Source organism: Quercus suber, unplaced genomic scaffold (assembly GCF_002906115.3).
Source record: "Quercus suber isolate HL8 unplaced genomic scaffold, Cork oak 2.0 scaffold_2, whole genome shotgun sequence".
Classification (NCBI taxonomy): Eukaryota; Viridiplantae; Streptophyta; class Magnoliopsida; order Fagales; family Fagaceae; genus Quercus; species Quercus suber.
This window is the reverse complement of record NW_027069469.1, coordinates 2022747-2042923: the sequence shown is the minus strand read 5'-3', so window position 1 is coordinate 2042923 and position 20177 is coordinate 2022747. Positions and strand designations below refer to the sequence as shown.

General features: G+C 34.5%; 1 protein-coding gene and 1 long non-coding RNA gene across 2 annotated transcripts; one reads left to right on the top strand and one right to left on the bottom strand.

The window, feature by feature from the left end:
- Positions 1-5916: 5916 nt before the first annotated feature.
- LOC112012464 (uncharacterized) lies at positions 5917-8874 on the bottom strand. Its single transcript, XR_002882977.2, has 3 exons — positions 8554-8874; positions 7370-7431; positions 5917-6134 (listed from the first exon to the last, which is right to left on the bottom strand). It is a non-coding gene; the product is annotated as an uncharacterized LOC112012464 (long non-coding RNA).
- A 7777-nt stretch (positions 8875-16651) lies between these two features.
- LOC112004703 (uncharacterized) lies at positions 16652-19914 on the top strand. Its single transcript, XM_024036934.2, has 2 exons — positions 16652-16880; positions 19437-19914. The coding sequence occupies exons 1-2, from the start codon at positions 16791-16793 to the stop codon at positions 19698-19700; spliced, it is 354 nt and encodes a 117-aa protein (XP_023892702.1). The 5' UTR covers positions 16652-16790; the 3' UTR covers positions 19701-19914.
- Positions 19915-20177: the final 263 nt, after the last annotated feature.

Sequence of the window (20177 nt, the reverse complement as noted above, 5' to 3'; positions counted from 1 at the left end):
AGTTTTCAGTTTTCAGCTTTTAGTTTTCAGCAAAATAAACAGTATCCAAACGAACCCTAAGTCTCATGAAATTTTTTTTGAAACAAGTCTTTTTCCCATGAGAGTCTTAAGGCTAGAGAATTTTTTGACTGATCCTATACCACCTTACATGTGCAAGAATGGTAAAATGATTAAACCGCTTGTGTATGTATGTGTCCAACAATTTAGCTAACAATAATGGCATTTGATTGAATAAATTTCAATTCACAACAAAAATCAATATGTCCTTAAACTTAACTCTTGGTATTTCCAACAACTCATCAATCACTCCAAAAATCACCATCTCTACACCTTCCTCCCTCACCAACACTTATGTTCACTGGGATGTGTAATGGTACTTTGGAGACTTATGGCTTCTCACCATACTCTCACTTATCCAAAATTTTCTTTTGAAATGCTAGACTTTCTACTGAGAAACCCAGAACCTACCTAGCTTTTTTTATGAAATTAAGTTTCTCTACTACATGAATTCAACAAATAAACTTGTCTTGGGCAACTCATCATGCTGCATATTAGAGTTGCTAGGATAACTGTAAGCATGGTGCATAGAATTATACAAGATTGTGCTTAAGGTGGTCTAAGAGATGGATGAAAATTTGTAGAACAAGTTCACATGTGCATTTATCCACCAGAGAAAAAAAAAAGAAGAAAGAAAAGAAAAAGTTTGACCACACTGTCATTAATACTAAGACATTCCAAAGCATTAATGACTCTATATTAATGGCATGAGAAGTAGTGATTTATCACTGTTAGATCTAATGAGAATCTTCGGTCCAAAAATGGTGTAACTTTTGTCAAGTTACACTAGGTTTAACTTGAATCACCCTCTATATGTAGATATACTCTCACACTACACTATACTAAACTTGGTGGGACTTGCCAAACATGTATTGCTATTTAAAATACTTGTATAAGTGCTTGTATGATATAAAAATGATCACATTTTAGCTAACAAACTAAACAAAGTCCAAAATTCACCTACATTAATTTATGCAATATTTTCTTTGCATTTAGTTCTTATTCCTTTTTTACGTATTACGAGGATAAAGGGAGAGAGTGTGTAGTAGTTGTTATGTGTTAAGAAAAAAATAATTAAAAAATAAAGAAAAATTGATATTTTAATAAATCAAGTTTAAAATAGATAATATGATGTGGGTACCTTGGATGTACTGATTTATAGCCGTTGGCTTTTACACAGCATCCTCGGCTGTCCCACATCGAAAGAATCTTCCCCCACTTTTTGTCTTATAAGCTCTGAAGCGAAAGAGTAGTGTACCATTAGTTACTTAATTATCTCCCCCCATAATCTTCTTACAATCTCTGTCTTATTACAGTTGGTATCAGAGCCATAAGATTTGTTTCTCACTCCTTTGATTAGTATACCTTGATTATTGTCCTTATTAGTATGCTCTGTGATTTACAATTGCCACAATTCGTGGATCCTCTGTATTAGTCACATCAGAACACTGGATTTGATAATCAAGTAGAACATTAAGGAGTTTGTTCTCAAAATTCTCAAAGAACTTTGTTTTCCATAGTTACCTAGTGGACGTTTGAGTCTGCGTTGGTGTGTAGTCCTGATAGGCCTTTGGTAAACAGTTCGTTTCAAAAGAAACTATTATGGCAAATGTATCTTCAGAAATCACTGATACTACTAGCCCTACTTTTGACCTTTCCCTTCGAAAATCTACTGTAAATAGATTAGACTACTTGTATGAAATCTCTCACATACCTGAAGATAGTAGGATCCCAATTACTAATTTTCCTATAATGTATTTGATAAACCCCAAACTTCTTTCAAACAATCCATAAAAAAGTTGCCAGGTCCTTCTCGTCCCTCTGCTGTAAAAGAATATGTCCAAGCATCTAAGTTTGATTGATTTCATATTCCAGCAAGTGAAATAGAAAACTTCATCTCTCTTGCCCTTCCTAGAGAATTTGTGATCCCATGGCAAAAACAAGGGTACACCCATCTTCATTTTGGTTCAGTTAGATTGGCACTAACCTTCCACGGAAGAAAGGGACTTCCTATAGCTTCTAGAATTTCACTTCTTGATTCTAGATTTTTAGAATATCAAAATACAGTCATAGAAACTGTTCAAACTACTCTAAATGCAGGAACAGTTTTTGTAACTCTTTTTCCCAACTTCAACATGTCCCTTAGAGATCCTCATATTTGCGATGCTCTTAAAGTACAGGTTCAGATCACAGGGGCTTCTCAGGTGCAAGACACATTTGCAGCTACACTCCATTATCACTTGCTTACAGACTCTAAAACCATGCTTTCGATATAGCAGTCCCAGACCTAGCTTAGTCCAATGATGCTCTATTAATTCAAGTTGATCCAGGGATGACACCAATGTGCACATTTGTTCCAAGACAACTTAATAGGGAACAGATGACTTCTATCTTCCCAAAGTCATGGATTACAAAATATGAGATGCTTCATCAGGCAACTAAGCCAATCTAGTCAAATGAACCTTTCTTTGTCAGAAAAGCAAATGGTGAAGTGGAGACAAGATTCTTAACGGCCCCTCTAGAAAAGAAAGATATAATAGTTTTCCAAACTCAAATTGCAATGCTCCAACTAGTTTCATATGTTGGCGAAGATGGTCTTAAAATTGCGGCATTTCGTGAAGATGGAAAGCCTTGTTATGAAGGAAAATCACCCTCTGGTCACATATGGTGGAATGTTTGTAATTGTGTGGATTGCCAAGAAGACGAAGCTTTTGAAGAAGATTATTCATGAAGAAAGAAAAAATCTTCCTAGCAAAAACTCAAAGAAAGATATGAAGAAGGAGATCCAAAAGTTGACCTCCTTGGAGAATCCTCTGGAAATTTTGACTATTATGTTCTCTACCCTAGAATTAGAAAGAAAACTCTTCCCTCTCCCTCTCCATGCAGAAAAAATCATGACCAAAACCAGAAACCTCCATTGATTCCTTACTACCAGAAAGTCCTTCCTCGATTATCAAAATACCAACCCCTTCCTATTGACCAAACCCATATACAAAAACCCTTACCATGTTGTTTGACCATGCTTCGTCTTCTTATTCACCGAATTTCCCTCCATTAGAAAGCTTTGACCATCCCCAGACCAACATTAAACATGTTTGGAAAATCAAAAATCCTGTTGGAGTTAATCCAGATGGGACCAAGAAGCAGGTTTCCTCGACAGAAGCAGCTTTAAATTGGCAAGTAGAAAATGCTATGGCTCAAAACCAAGTACTTTCAAAGATTCTGGAAAATCAACAAAAGATGGCTGAGGCAATTTGTACGGTTTTAGACCCCTTAAACACACACAGATTGCGTAGCCTAGATTAATTAGCCAAGTTGTTACTTAGTCAAATTAAGCAATTCTAGGTTAAAACAATCCAAACAATCATATCAAGAATATAAAGCAGCGGAAAATAAATAACACAAGATATGATCACCCAGGAAACCACACGGTAAAAACCTGGGGAGGATTTGACCCACCGATCCTCAAGGCTAACCTGAATTCACTATGAAAGAATTGAAGTTCGTACAAAAGGACTACAAGCTCCCCGCTCGACTTCCTAATGCTACCCACCAGTAAACTTCCTGACACGACCACGCGCAGGCTCCGAATCCACGGACTACTTCTTTCTTGAATTCTTCAATCAGCTACAAGCTCCCCGCTTGCTTTTCTTTTTAATCTTCAATGGCAGCAACCTTGTTGATCATCAAGATGTAGAAAATATCTCTACCTTGAAAACCCTAAGTTTATGTGAAGGAAAGCTCCTCTAAGATCTCACAAGAGATTCACATAAACAGCAAATATGAGCAACAAAGACTTAGAGAGGTTTGGGTACAAAACCCTAAAAATAAAAGGAGGCACAAGAGGCACTCTAATCTCTCTCTCTACCAAGTCCTAAAAACGTTCTAGGGTTTTCCTTATATATAGGACTGTTTTACTTGAACCTCAAGACGTTTAAATAGAGTTTGGGCTGAACTGGAACTCTGCAGAAAAATAAATCTGTACGTGGTTCGATCGATCGAGTCTAATTTTCGATCGATCGAGCCTTACAGATTTAGTCCAATAAATCTGCACTCACTCGATTCCAGTTTTACAAATAAACATACTTTGAGCAAGCCTAAACAAGACTAAACAACCTGTTTTGATCATGGTTTGCCAACAATACAAATTAGAGTTCTAAATACATAAATTCCTAAAACTTTAGAACCTAACACAATTACTCATACCTTTTCATCCTCAAATTCCCTTATTGAAGATTTGAAGAAAAAAATTAAAGCAGTTGAACAAGAATTGGCAACCATTACTTCCACAGTTAAAAATTTGTTAGTCTCTTTTCCTCTTATTGGACAAAAAGAAAAGGAAAGAAAACAATTGTTGCTACAAATTCAATCCATGGAAGGATCACATAAAAAAGCCACTCAGACTCCTCCCATACATGTTCATATGCCTCACCAACCCCGTTAATCCTTATACAAAGACTTGTCTATACCTTCGACCTCTCCATTCTCTCCAATTTCTCCCTATCAAAATTTTCAACCATTAGCCATAACATATCCCGACCATAATCTTTTTAAACAAAGTGGAATTTTTCCTGCCATAATGTATCCAATTCCACCCCAACTGGCACCCCATACTAAACCACAAAATGAACCTCCTCTTATCAAAAAAGACAAAGAACCATTATACCAACCCCCTAACCCAACTGTACATGCTTTTTCAAGACCTCCAGATATGAACATGTTGGCTGTAGACCCTGACACCCCCAACCCAATTGCCTCATTTCTCAAAACCCTCACCCTTGATAATTCCCGAGAACTTTTTGCTTTCCCTATAATTGAGGATTTTGAATTAGATTTGTCTAATCTTGGTCTAGAAGAAGTGTTCATGACAAATACTGAACCAAAGGTGGAAGAAGAAGATGACGTTCTTTGTCCTAAACGGCCTCTACCTCCACCACCACCAATATTTCCTCCACCACCTCTTGTTCCAGAATACTAAACCAGGTTGACTTATTCATCAACTACTGATGCCAAACAGCTGTTCACACTCGATCATGTTCCTCCTTCCAGATGGCATGAAGAGCTTTTTAACATGTACTCTTGGTGCATAGCTGAACTCCAGTTCCCTAATGCCATGATTTCCCAGATTATTGCCAAATTTGTTGCAAGGATAACAGGAAGATTAAGAGAATGGTGGATTAATCTAGGAGAATACAGGCAAAGACAAGCAGCTCAATGCAATACTCTGGAAGACTTTTTCACGATTGTCCATAATGAATTCCTTGGCTCCGCAACCCATTATACTAAAGTGGCATGAGAAGAATTTCTGCTGATGAAATGCTATTCATTTGAAAGAAAAGATTTGGAGAAACATTTTGACAGAATATCAAGGAGATGCTACTCTTTTAATGGCATGGATGATGTTAATTCCAAGCATACTTGTCTCAATTCCCTTCCAAAACCATTGGGAGATGAAACTCTCTGCATGATGAATCTTCAAAAAATAACACTACAGCAAGCTTCCTTGGGAGAAATTTACCAGCATGTGCTTATTGCTTTGGAAAAACTTTATAACCAGCGGAAATTTCTTTCACAAATTGACAAGGTTCATAGCAAACTCAAGGATAACTGTAAAAGACATGATCTGCAGATTAAGTGCTATGAGAAGAATTGTGTCACGCCCCAAACCCGATACCCGAATTTGTGACCATGACCGGCATGCTAATATCAAGCTTAAACCTGATATTAACAAGAACAAACTTAACTTTTACAAAACTTTCAGAAAAGCTTTTACAAAAGCTTTCCTCTTTATTTTCATTCTTGTTTCTTTAATTAAATGATATAACTTTTCACTTGACATTCAGAGCATCTACACTGTACTCAAAGAATAACATAATCCACCAATTACTCAAATTCTAAATTTCCCATAATACATCTCTTAATGCTTTAAGGTATACACTTTCATTAGATCCTAAAATACACAATGCTACAAATCTAAACATCATATTACTAATTTAGGATCTATACATATAAAACGAAAACCAGCTCCTTTTAAAACTTGACTAAGGCTCCTTTTGCTCCAAAATAAAACCTGCTAACTGAAAGAGTGGAAGGGGTGAGCTACACAGCTCAGTAAAGGTAAGATATATGAAAATTTAATAAGGATGCATGTAAATCAATTTATTTCATTTTATCAATGTTCGGATAGGAGAACATCATTTCATGCATAGTATTTTATACTATTTATAATAATAGCTTATACACTTTTCGTTGGAAAATAGTTGTTCTCCCTTTCCTTATCAGAACAATTATATCGAAATCCTTCGAATTGAATTTCTTTCATTTCTTACAAAGTCACCGTATATATTTTCATTACAAAATAATCATTTAACTTAATTTGGATAATTGGTAACTTTATCTTAAACTGGAAGCATCTTAAATAATAATAAAACTTTCCTTCATAAACTTCTTCTTATAAAATATTATAACTTTCATAATCATAAAACTTAACGTTTCATAAAGAAAAACAGATATCAGATAACTTCTTAACATAACTGGTACTTTCATAATAAACTTTATCTTTATAGCATAACAGATCTTCAGAACTTCTATCTTTAATGAACAGCTTTTTTTTTTATTCAAAACTTCTTCTTTTCATGAGAGCTCTTACTTTTCACAATGCATTTAAACAAAATAATTCCCTCATGATTAATAACATAACATAGCTGTTCATAACATATTGGTCAGTCCATATCTGATAAGTCTGTACAGAGAAGGCCTCATCACATTTGGATGCCCTCGTGTGTATGATATTGTCCCCTTTGGGAGGCCTGATGGCACATCCCCTCCAGGTTTTGTTCCTCTCCGCCGTCGGTACACATTGGAAAGAAGGCCTTATTTAGATTAGAGTTACAGGCAACCCCATTTTCTCTACTTTAAATGGCCGGGCAGTCCCATTTCCTCTACTTTAAATGGCCAAACAGATAACATTTTTCCATAGAAAGCCAGTAATTAACCCCTACTGGCCGAGTTCAGATCACTAGAGGACATAACCCGAAAACATTTCATACTTATTCATCATACTGAAATTCATAGTTTGCATTACATTTTACAATAATAGCATTTCTATTGTTTTCTTTAATCATCATGTTCATGGAATTAGTAATAGCATTAATATGCTTAAATCATATACATAAGGTTTTCAAAATTTCATGAACACATCTTTGTCTGATAATGCTTACCTGTCATGGCTCTAATCAAAAACCTTTTAATGCATAATATACTTTAAAATAATCTCATGACTTACCAAATGCCCATATAACTTATCCCTTACCTGAAAGCAAAGGAACCGAGAGCCTACAGTAGAAGGAGCATAGACCTGACGGCTGGTAACACCTAAACCAAAATCAAAGCTTATTACTATCCATTACTCCTTATCATATCTTACTCATTCATCTCAAAGCATATCTCTCATAATCAATGCAATCCTAATCACACCCCAAAGAGGTTCCCACAAACACAAAATATATTCATCATACAACATGATGTACTAAATCATAGAGAACCAACATTCTCACATTAATCTCATATCTTTAAAAAAGCCAACTTCATTTCAAAAGATGATTTGAGATTAGGGCAATAATGCATGCATAACATAGAATCCTTTAAGCATGATCATGTAACTATATACATTCATATGGTAACATACAACACGTCGGACAAAACATCTTCATAAATACAGCCGTCACATGGTTTGAAACCCTTCATTTGAGTACTAAACTTAGAAAAAAGTTACACAAAATTAATCTATGATCGAGACATACCAAGAGATAAGCATATTAAATTATAGCTCAAAACATTCACCCTAACTATAGAATTAAATCCTCAAAGTTAGGCATAGCATATGTTATTCACTGCTCATTTCAGCAGAATATGCTCCATTTGTAAAATACAAACGGGCTTACTACACAAATCCAATTGTCATGAAAGTTTACATAACTACTCCCCTGTATGTCCAGTATAAACCATAAAAATTTCGGAGTCAAAGAATAAACCCATGATTTACTAAAAATCACACAAGACAGCATACTCAAATCTGTCCGGACAGAATTTCTTGCAACTTAATAATTAAACCATTATTTTTATGTTCATCCAAATTCTGTGAGACCACTTCCATAACAACCATATATGTCTTAGCTTTTATAGAAAATAACCCTAGCATCCAAATTCATAGAATATGATTTAATACATATTTTTCTTGTTGTAAACATCAAATCTGTCACAGAGACAGCTTCAGTACATATTCTTACAAAATCATCAGCAAATAACAATAGGCCTTAATTTCATTTGGGTATTTTTATACCTATAATAAACATACTAAAATATGTTATTAAACATTCAATTGATCACAAAATCATCAAACTTTTAAATCACTAAAACAGAATCATAATTCAGCCTATAAAATCAGGATGGAGGTTAAAGAAGTAGAAATAAACAAATGAAGTTTTGATTACTTACCCCCAACAATTTGAAGCTGAATTTTAGTGTTAACTCTTTAATTTCCTTCTTTAGAGAGGGATATATTGTTTTGGTGAGAGAGGGAAGGCTGCCGTGTAAGAGCAAAGGAAGAAGAGAGAAAGAAGAACAAAGAAAGAGGAAAAAGAAGTAGAGAAAGAGGCTGGACTTCCAGTCTGATGCAGCCAGGAAAATAAGATAAGGAGAAGACTTTTGGGGCAGCAAAATCAGATAAGGAGAGTGGACAATTGGGGTGGGATACGTGGGATGCTAGGGAAGAAAAATCACACCCCCTTTTGCCCCACTTTTCAACTTTCTTGCATTCACACTCACTTTTCTACAAAAATAATTTCTTGCATTCAGACTCACACTTTTCTACAAATAATATCACTTTGCATATATATATATATATATATATATGTATATATATATACATATCCTTACCTTTATAAAGTTATATCCATCACATTAAAAGAGCATATATGTGTCTATAATATCACAATAGCAAGACTTTATGCACTTAGAGTAATTAAAATAATCATAAGTATATAAACCCTTGGACTCAAGAGAGCTTCTAGCTCTTTCCTTAAGAGAAAAGAGAGTAAAGTGAGGTGCAAATTTCTGATTTGCATGGACCCGTGGGAAATGAGAGGAAGAGAGCTTCTTGGAAATTCTAGTTGCATTGAGGGTCCGTTTGGATAGCAGTTATTGTTGCTGAAAGTTGCTAAAAACTGATTGTTGCTGAAAACACTGTAGCAAAATAATTTTTAAATGTGTGAATAGTGTTGTGAGACCCACTTTTAATATTAAATATTGCGTGAATAGTGCATAAACAGTGTGTAAACAGTGTACACACAGTACATGTACAGTGAATTTTGTCTCTCAAAGTCAAAAAAGCCGGCCAAAAAAAAAAAAAAAAAAGGGAGAAAACGTGAAACTGAAAACGTGCCGCAACTTAATGTGCTATCCAAACCCATACTGAAAGTCAAAGAAGGAGCTAGGTGGAACTTGCTCATTGCATGGCCAAGTCTTGGTCTTTGGAGTTTGTCATCATGCATGAAACTTTAGCATTATATGTGTTCAATTTTCATTGGTTGCATGGGGTGAAAATTCCACTACAACATCACATGCATAATACATAGTTAAAACACCAACAACTATATATATATATATATATACATATATCTCATAACTTAACCACTTAATATAGTTTGTACATACTTAATATATATATATATATAATACAATTAGCCATTCAATTATTTATACTCCTTATAATTCTTATTCAATGGCATTATAAAATAATATTTTTATTAAATACTCTTCTATTAATTATAAAAAGAAAGTCGCTTAAAATATTAATTAATCGCTTAAACACAAGTTAACTATAAAATTGGGTCGAGGTGTTACAAATTGTACCAGAAGAGCTCATTTCAAGAAATATTCTTGGAAGAGCAAACATCATGCAAGTCAAAAGAAGAAATCTTTTAGACAAAAAAAATGGAAATTCCTTAGAAGAAAGCAGTTCAAGGGAAAAACTTTGAAAGTCTGTTTTGTATGCAAAAGACCGGGCCACTTCGCAAAAACTTGTGTCCAAAAAAAAGAAAAGGCGGCAAAACTCCTGAAGCAAGCACAGATCCATGCAGATGATACTTCTTTTTTAGATTTAGAATCACTCTTTTCACTAGATGACGATTATTCCCCTCAAGCGTTGCCAGTTATTGCCTATTCTACTTCGGAAGAAGACTCAGATCTAGACAGTAGAGAAGACTCAGACTTAGAAATCCAAATCATTTATACATACCAGCCCATCATAGCCCCCCTAACCAGTCCCACACCCATAGCCCAGGTAAATATCCTCCTTGATACTTATGCTAAACCTATTCCAGTAATAGCCTTGTTTGACACAGGAGCAGCAACAACAATTCTTCATCCTAAGATATTACCTAGAGAATTTTGGCTACCCCATCATCAGGTGTTCAGAGCAGCAAATGGAGAAACATTTCTGATCACACTGAAAAGTAAGCCTATCCTCATCAGAATTTTTCCAACCCTTACCCTTAAACATCAAGTCCTTGGATCCCCTCTTATAGGTAGAGACCTTTTTATAGGATTTGACCTCCTTCATCAGATACCTAGTCTTAGATGGTTTTCAAAAGGACTTTTACATAAACAACACCTTCTCACTTAGACCCAAGTTCCTCATTTATTCACAGTTGCCCCCTTGATTCTTTGAGATTCCAGATTATCAATGAGTGTTGTGCAACCAGCCACTCTGAATTCGTCCTTGAAAATCCAAATCAAACTTAGATGCTTGGACATATTCATTTATACTAGAGGGACGAGAAGGACCTAGCAACTTTTTTATGGATTGTTTGAAAGAAGTTTAGGGTTTGTCTCCTTGACATTTTGTCAAAATGATTCCTAAACAGCCTCCGCCTCCACCACCGCCAATATTTCCTCCACCACCTCTTGTTCTAGAATACCAAACTAGGTTGACTTATTTACAGTTGCCACAATTCGTGGATCCTTTGTATTAGTCACATCAGAACACTGGATTTGATAATCAAGTAGAACACTAAGGAGTTTGTTCTCAACATTCTCAAAGAACTTTGTTTTCCATAGTTACCTAGTGGGATTTTGCCATTGTGAGAGCATGCAAACAGATGCAAGTGATGAATACTGGGCAGCAGCTCTTTTTGAAGGGTAGAAAACATAATAGTCAAACTTTCCAGAGGGTTCTCCAAGGAGGTCAATTTCTGGATCTCTTGCTTCATATCTTTCTTTGGGTACACCCATCTTCATTTTGGTGCAATTAACAACTTTTTTACGTCAGACATATGAGATTTAACCTCCTTCATCAGATACCTAGCCTTAAATGGTCTTCAAAAGGACTTTTGCATAAACAACACTTTCGCTATCTCTTTTAGTGAATTTCCAGAAATGCATTGGGTTACTAATTTAGATGGTACTCTCCAAAATTCCTTTATTAAGAGATTCTGCCATTGTGATTTGTGGTTATAAAAGTGGTGCATTCAAAATCTTTAACTGTGGAAGTAATGGTTGCCAATTCTTGTTCAACTGCTTACATTACCTCTACATGTGGATTTACTTAATGAATAAGAAAGAAAAAATCTTCCCAGCAAAAACTCAAAGAAAGATATGAAGTGTTCAACTGCTTTAATTTTTTTCTTCAAATCTTTTCAAGATCTCAAACCAGAATTTATGAAAATATTTATTTCCATGAGGGAAAATATATCTATAAAACTCTAGTTAATAGGCCATAACTGCCAACGCTTGAGGGGAATAATCGTCATCTAGTGAAAAAAGTGATTCTACTGTAGACAGGGAAAATTCCCGACCTATCACAAGCTGACACGTCACACTATCAAGTCCACAAAATACGGCCAATTACAAAGCGCCACATGCTGCTGCTAGGTTTTACTATTGCTATTCAGAAACCAACAGAAATTTGCCAAGTGTCATGCAAGAACCAATCATACATCATCGCACATGTAAGCGATGACATAATCAGCTTCGCACGTGTAAGCGATGACACAATCATTCCAGCATGTGCAGGCGATGACATAAGCGGACCAATCAAGCTCTGCCACGTGTCACCAATCAGACTCCGCCACGTGTCGCTTACCTACCCCAAAACTCCTATAAATAGAAGCCTTCCTAAGCCATTTAGGGAGGACTAGGCCATTGGAAGCACTCAGAAGTCCAGAAGCTCTGCCGGAACCAAGCTCTAAAGCCTCCAAGAACTTCAAGAACTTCAACTTCGAATACGAAGAACATTCGAAGGAAAATCATCCAAATCATCCGCCTAGATCCAAAAGTTTGCTGGAATCAAGCTCAAAAGCCTCCAGAAACATCAACAAATCACAAATCAGCGAAGCTCTACTGATTCAAGCCTCTAAAGCCCCGAAGAACTTCCACCACAAACCTTCGAATACAAAAAACATTCGAAGAGGAATCATCCAAATCATATTCCTAGATTTCAAAGTTCACTGGAATCAAGCTCAAAAGCCTCCAGAAACATCACAAACCACAAATCAGCGAAGCTCTACGGATTCAAGCCTCTAAAGCCCCGAAGAACTTCCACCACAAACCTTCAAAGACGAAGAACACATCAAGAACATGAAGAACATGAAGAACAAGGGATTTCTAACAAGCTCATAGCCAAAGATTCATTGTAATTCTGTTTCAACAATCTTCGATCCATCCCTCAACCAAATTGAAGGATATTTTGTGTTCAAATCAAAATTACATTATTACAATTCAAATCAACAAGTCTTTCAAGGAGATCGAATCAGAGGATAACTCTTTTGTAATCAACAGAGAATTGTACCACACATTCATCAATACAAATTTACATTTGTGACACTATTTTACTTGTTTGACTTATTTCGAACCGAGAAATTTAGTCGTCCACATCTACATCTAAAAAAAAGAAAAAAAAAAAAAAAAAAAGGAATCAATGGAGGTTTCTGGTTTTGGTCATGATTTTCTTTATTATCAGAATTTATGAAAATATTTATTTTCATGAGGGAAAATATATCTATAAGTTCCTCCTTCTAGATGGCATGAAGAGCTTTAAATTCCTTTATTAAGAGATTCTACCATTGTGAGAGCATTCCTTTGATTACTATACCTTGATTATTGTCCTAATTAGTATGCTCGGTGGATTTTTGATTTTCCAGACATGTTTAGTGGGATTTTTTTTTTTTTTTAAAGTGTGATTATCAATGAGTGTTGTGTAACCAGCCACTGGAGCAAGCACAGATCCATGCAGATGATACTTCTTTTTCAACTGCTTTAATTTTTTTTCTTCAAATCTTCAATAAGGGAGTTTGAGGATGAAAAGGTATGAGTAACTGCCTTAGCCATCTTTTGTTGATTTTCTAGAATCTTTGAAAGACATATCCATTTCTAAAAGAAAAGTATGCCTAAGAAGATGTTAGCAAGGTTTGTAGAGGAGGAACTGGGGATGGTCATGATCCTATCCTGACATTAGCAGGGCAGATCAGTAATATTATATGCACACAGGTTCCATCTGCCCAGATATCATTTTTGGAATTGAGTTTGGCTACCAAATACGCTGAAGTGATTTTATGACCAAATCACTTGGACCCAAGTTTAAAAAGCACCAGTGCCACTTTCTTGCTATTTTCCCTGATAGCCTTTGGCTTTTACATAGCATCCTTGGCTGTCCCACATCGAAAGAATCCTCCCCCACTTTCTGCCTTATAAGCTCTGAAGCGAAGGAGCAGTGTACCATTAGTTACTTAAGTAACTAATGGCAAGTAATTAATGGTACACTACTCCTTCGCTTCAGAGCTTATAAGGCAAAAAGTGGGGGAAGATTCTTTCGATGTGGGACAGTCAAGGATGCTGTGTAAAAGCTAAAGGCTATAAATCAGTACATCCAAGGTACCCACATATGATATAAGGTATTTTAAAAAGTGCGTATGTAAAATATAAATAGCAAATATAAAAAGTGAGTTATTATGCTAAAATAAACATGAATTTTTGCACGAAGTGGTATGAATTTAAGCCCAAAAACTACCCACATCAGTTAAGTTAAAATTATGTAAATATTCACAATTATTGTGTACATCTACACAGTTAGAGCATTAAAATCCAAAAGTCTAAAAAAAAAAAAAAAACTCATTTTACATACTTAAAAACTACTTTATCTACTTTAACACATCACTTTACAATTCACCCAACATCTAGCTTCTTATTTTTCACATCACACCTAACACTATTCATTTATTTATTCATTTTTTGTTCTCTTTCTCTCTCTTCCTCTCAAACCCACACAACCAGCCAAAAAACCTAACCATCCACTCCACAACTAACCATCAATAGCCACAAAAACCATCACCACCACCAAAACAACCCACCACCGTAACACATAACACTCACGACCCACAAAACCCAAGCCACAACCATTGATCTAAACATAACCCACTTCTACAATCACCAATCCAAACACAACCCAACCCACTGCCACTAATCCAAATGCAATCCACTGTCAACCTAAGCACAATCCACTAATCCAACTGTTCAGACAAAAGAAAGGAATGAGACAGAAGGTGAGAGTTGAAGAAGACAAGAGAGGCAAAAGAAAGAAGAGAGAGTCAGAAGGTGAGAGGGAGAGAGCCAAGAGAAAAGAGATATTCATAAGAAAGATAGTGAATAAAAAAAAAAAGTTTTTGAGTTTACAAACTTAACTACAGTAATTTCTAAATTTAAGAAGTTACTGCAACAAGTTTCTAAAAGAATTTAACAATACACACCTGGATAAAGCTAGGATTTTGGTGTTTAGAGGGAAAATGGCATTTTAGGGGATTTTACAACCCCGTATTCTAATGCTCTTTGAGCATTTTGCATCGGTATGTTTAAAATTTTCAATCTATTTTAACATAAAAACATTTTTTTTATACAAACACTTTGCAAAAACACCAACAAATTGTTCTACACAAACATTTTAGCCAAATTTTGTTGTTTTTTAGGGCTATTTTTGATGTTATTTGAGCTCATTTTTTTTTTGTTATTTAAACATTTATTTATTTGTTTTGTTTAAGGAGTTAAGGATTATGTTTGGGGGGAGGGGATTTTTATTTGCTAAGGTAAGAATTGTTGTGACATTTTATTGTGTCCCTAGCATTACTCTTATTTTTATTGAACCCAAATTCTTGAGATTTTCAAGTTAGTGTGGTTAATATTATTTAGGGTAAAAAAAATGCTAATTTAAATATAATTATGTATATAATTTTTTTTGGGTAAGTATTACTTCTTCTTTTTTTCTTGGGCAAATTAGTCACCCTAATAATTAGTTTGTAATCTCATAAGTATGCGTTACTACATTTGAAAATATATAATTAAATATATAATTTTTTTTAATAAAAAAAATTCATCATTTAATTCATGTATAAGAGCAATCGCGCCAGTGATTGCAAAATACAAAAAGTTATGAATTTTACACATTTTTGTTCAAAAATTACCTATCAATGGGTCTATAACATTGTTCATATGCAAAATTTCTACAGTAACTGTGTATATATACACAATTACTATAGCTTTGTATCCTATTTGTTTATTATTATTTTCTCTCACATCTGCTCTCTTGTCTGATCTCCCTAAACTCTCTTCACCGTGAAGAAGAAGAGAAGATTTAACATTCATTATGAAGAAGAAAAGAAAAGAAAAAAAAAAAAGAGCCAACATCAACCTCCGCCAACCCACCACTAGCATAGCAACCCAGCAACGCCCAACTAGCACCACCATAACCCATTTCAATAGTTGATTTTCCAAACACAAAATCAAACCAAAAACAACTCAAAATCAACACAAATCCCATTGAAAAACCCATCCCAAACAAAAATAAACTCAAAATCAAACCTATAAGAAAACCCAATGCAAAGCCCACCAGAGATGCCATTGTATGACGTCGCTGCTATCGTCGGAGCCATATCGATGTTGTCGGAGTAGTCCATTTCACTAGAGCTGATGATATGACCTAGTTATGTGTGTATGTGTGTGCGCGCATGCGTGTGTGTGCGTAGGGTTTGGGATGAGAGAGGCAAAGAGTAGAAAGTGAGAAGAAATGTGTTTTTGAGAGAGAGAGAGAGAGAGAGAGATATATATATATATATAATTATTATTATTATTATTATTTAAAAAAATAGAGTGTATAATAGATAATCTGATATAGATATTTTGTAAATATAATTATGTTAATATATATATATATATATTCTTTTCATAAAATAGGCAATCTTTTAAAAATAGTGGGTGCTCTAAGCTGATGCTCAAAAAAAGAAAAAAAAAAAGTGGATGCTCTAAGTTAAATGCTATGTTCTTGTATTTTGTTAACTCTAATGTGACTATTTGTTTCAAAGTCTAAATCTTTTGTCCTACTTTTTCTGTTCTATTCTATACTTCGTCAATAAGAAAAAGATTTGAACTCTTTTTTGGGACATTGACTCAACGTCAGCATACATACCACCCAATAAAAATAAGACACGTGTAAAGGGTAATACCACTAGACGCCAAATAGCGTCGTTCCACAAAAAATTTCCATAGCCCGCCGGGCGTCTGCCTTTCCCTTGTCTCATCATTTCAGAAACTTTTCGGTCCCTGTCTCAACAAAAAGCTCAGCTGCGTTGTCGGGGATTCACTCTTTTTTTTACTCAAAATCCCGGATGTGCCAATACCGTCAGTGATAGATGGGTTGCATTATTAGCTGTTGTGACCCGAACGAGCAAGTTTCCATCACTTGTCGGCGGCCGAGAGTCCCACCTGCCTATGTAGTTCAGGTATAAATTAATAACCCAAAAAACCAATCTTAGTAGTTAGAACTATCTGTAACAGCGTTTTATTTCTTGCGTTGACATCGGTTGAATGTAAAATTTTTTTTAAAAAAATGGCAATTTTTGCACATTTAACCCAAAATTCTCCCATATTATACTATAGTTAAGTTAAATTTGTGCAAATTTACACCATTGCTCTAGTAATGGTATATACGGTAACTCTGCATCCAATATTTTATTAATTTATCTCTTTCTCTTGGTCTTCCTTGTTTGTGTCTCTTCTCCAATTCCCTTCACTTTCTTCTTTCTCCATCTCACTCCACTCTTCTTGTTTAAACAAGATAATATTTCTGCAAATCCACCCACCACCACCGCCATATCCACCACAACTTACTACAACAATGATATCCAATCACAAAACAAACCAAAACTAGGGCTGAGTTTTTGTTGGGTCGTGTTGGTTTCTCAACTACCTGAAACTTGACCCAAAATTTCCTGGGAGGAACTTGACCCCCAAAATCTTTATTGTGAATAATTGCAAGTATTTGATAATAACCTTTGCTTGTATTATATGATATCATTTATTGTGAAAATTTAAATATTATAACAATGTCTGAGCAAAATTCAATTACTTATTATTAGAAGAAAATGATATTCATTATCACTCTTAGGAATTTTTAGTGAGTAGATAATTGCCTTTAGTAAATAGGTTCTAAGAAACTATCATGGCAAATAAATACTTATATATTAAAATAGTTATTTTAAATTTAAATACATGATTTTATTTTTCTTCAAATAGAAGTTCTATCTTTATTTCTTCATTCAAAGGGGCAGCTACGCATCCACCCAAACTAGTAGTCATTTATACTACTAATAATATAATTTCCTTTTTGCATTTCATCATTTTGCATATTAAAATAATTTCACATAAATTCTTAAATTCTCTAAATTACTCTTATCTTTTAGTTAAATATTTTTAAATTAAAAACATAAACAAGTTAAAAAAGTAATCTATTGTTCCTAAGTTTTTGGCTATTTTTATTCTCTTTTTTAAGACAATTATTAATAAATCATAATAAAAAACTTGTAACACCATTTATAAAATAAAAAATATAAAAAAAAAAACTGTCAATATTTTTTATTTTATCATTTCAAATATTTTCTAAAATAGTTTTTTAACACAATTAGGACCCAAAAAACAAATAAATAAAAAAGAAGAGACCCACAGAGTACGGAGTCAGACTGATGGACTGAGAGACCCACTCAGTAATCTAAACGTGTACTATAACAATACAAATAAAAAGTTACAAAAGTCAAATACAACGTAGAGCCTAGAGTGTAGGACATGAGTGAAAAAGAGAGAAACGAGAGAAATAGAACAGTTACATGCATATCCGTCACCATTTTCACAAGCGAAAGGGTGTTGTCTTCGATATGGAATTTTAAGTGTTACTCATGTTTGTACTTACCTTTGTAATTTTCTTTTTATTCGAGTCAATGCATTTTGTTAATTTGTTTTCATCAGACCATTAGCAATTTAGTATCAATTTGTCTAAAATTTTCTGTTTATCTGGAATTTTTCATCTATTTTTCACTAAAACTTACTTTTTCTATTTTATAAAATCATTTTGTAAAAACACCCGCATCAAATTATTTACTATTCACTCTTTTTCAATATAATATCAATTCTTCATTTTTTTATTATTATTATTCTGTCTTTTTTTTTTATTCATTGGTTTTCCTTTGTTTTCTCATCAAACAAACACAATTTAGTCCAAATCACACTTAACAGCAACCTTAACAGACACAACCACAGCCTCTCTTCCTCAACCAAAACCCCCATATCCAAATCACAGAAAATTCAAGCCAAGACACCACTAAGCAAAACATCCACCAAAATCAATAAATTGGCAAAATTGGTCTGCAAAATTACAATCAGCAAACCACCGAGCAAAACCAATCGCTTGCCTCCGCTAGATCTTGTCAGTCAGCGCCGAAGAGGAAAATAGATTGCTCTGTTATGGGTTTTTGATTGTGAAAAAAAAGAAATATCCAAAGACATGATAAAAGCCTAAGCAAAGCCTAATATTAATATCATCAACCATAGATTGAAAGATAGAAAGAAAGAAACAGAAAGAGATTGAAGAAGAGCTAGACCCGAAGGGAGTTGTGCTTGGGTGTGTGTTGTAGGACTCTGATGTTGATATAAAAACCAAAAAGAAGAGGTTATGATTGCGATTCTCTCTTTGTGGTTTGGATTCTAGGATGAGCAGTTAGATAAACTTTGTATAAAATTATAGACAAGTGAGAAAGAGAAGAAGCCATAGACAGCGGAGAGAGAAGACGCATGACCAAACTGGGATAGAAAGACTGAGAGGAAGAGAGAGAAATTAATTAAATAATGATACGCAAATGAACATTAACTATGTATATACATAGTTACTATAATATCTTTCTATTTTTAGAAGGTTTTAGAAAGATTGATGTTGGTATTTTTTATACTATATTATGTAAATTTCTTCACTTTTTGTATTTTACAATGATTGATGCAATTGCTCTCAGGAGCCAGGACTTTTAGCTAGACTTGGAAAGAAGCTTCGTCAGTTGTGGCAGGGTGATAATGGGCAGTGTGATATTGAGGGGTGTGATAATGGGCAGTGTGATATTGAGCAGGGTGATGGTGACCATATTTATGAGCGAAAGGTGCAAATACTTGTAGAGATGGGCTTTACTGAAGATGATGTAAGAGGAGCTCTAAATGAAAATGCTTGTAATGAATTCTTGGCTCTGCTCATGCTTTGCGCACAGAATACGAATACAAAGTAACAAAGGTTTAGTTTGAATCTCTAAGTTCCTCATCTAGACTAGGCCTTGATTTCTATGTCTTTTAATTCCTTATAGACTACGTTTTTTTTAAGCATATCTATCTTCTGATGTAACTCAATCCACGTGAGTGACTACTCATTGTGGAGCAACTTTTGCCGTGGGTAGAGTTGCCATAACTATCTTTGCAATTGAAGTGTTCAAAATTGAAGAAGAATTAATGTTTTATGTTCACCTGTTTTAATAAACTAATTAATGATTTGATGAGAAGCTAGATGACAACTTAACTATGGGAGTTTTCTCTTAGGAGAAAAAGTTATCTCATGCATCACATATATACATCCTTTTTTTGTGTGTGCGCGTTTCTCATATAACTGTGACTTGCATAATATAACAGGGATGATGTATATAATTGTTGCAACTTGCTTGATAAAGATGGACTCAATTGCTAAATACTATACAAGGATCCCAATAATTGAC

What these genes read in the sequence shown, in the direction of transcription:
- LOC112004703 (XM_024036934.2), top strand. Translation starts at nt 16,791, where the DNA reads ATGGGTTGCATTATTAGCTGTTGTGACCCGAACGAGCAAGTTTCCATC. An exon ending in CACCTGCCTATGTAGTTCAG is followed by an intron (nt 16,881 to 19,436) that starts GTATAAATTAAT and finishes AATTGCTCTCAG; the next exon opens with GAGCCAGGACTTTTAGCTAG.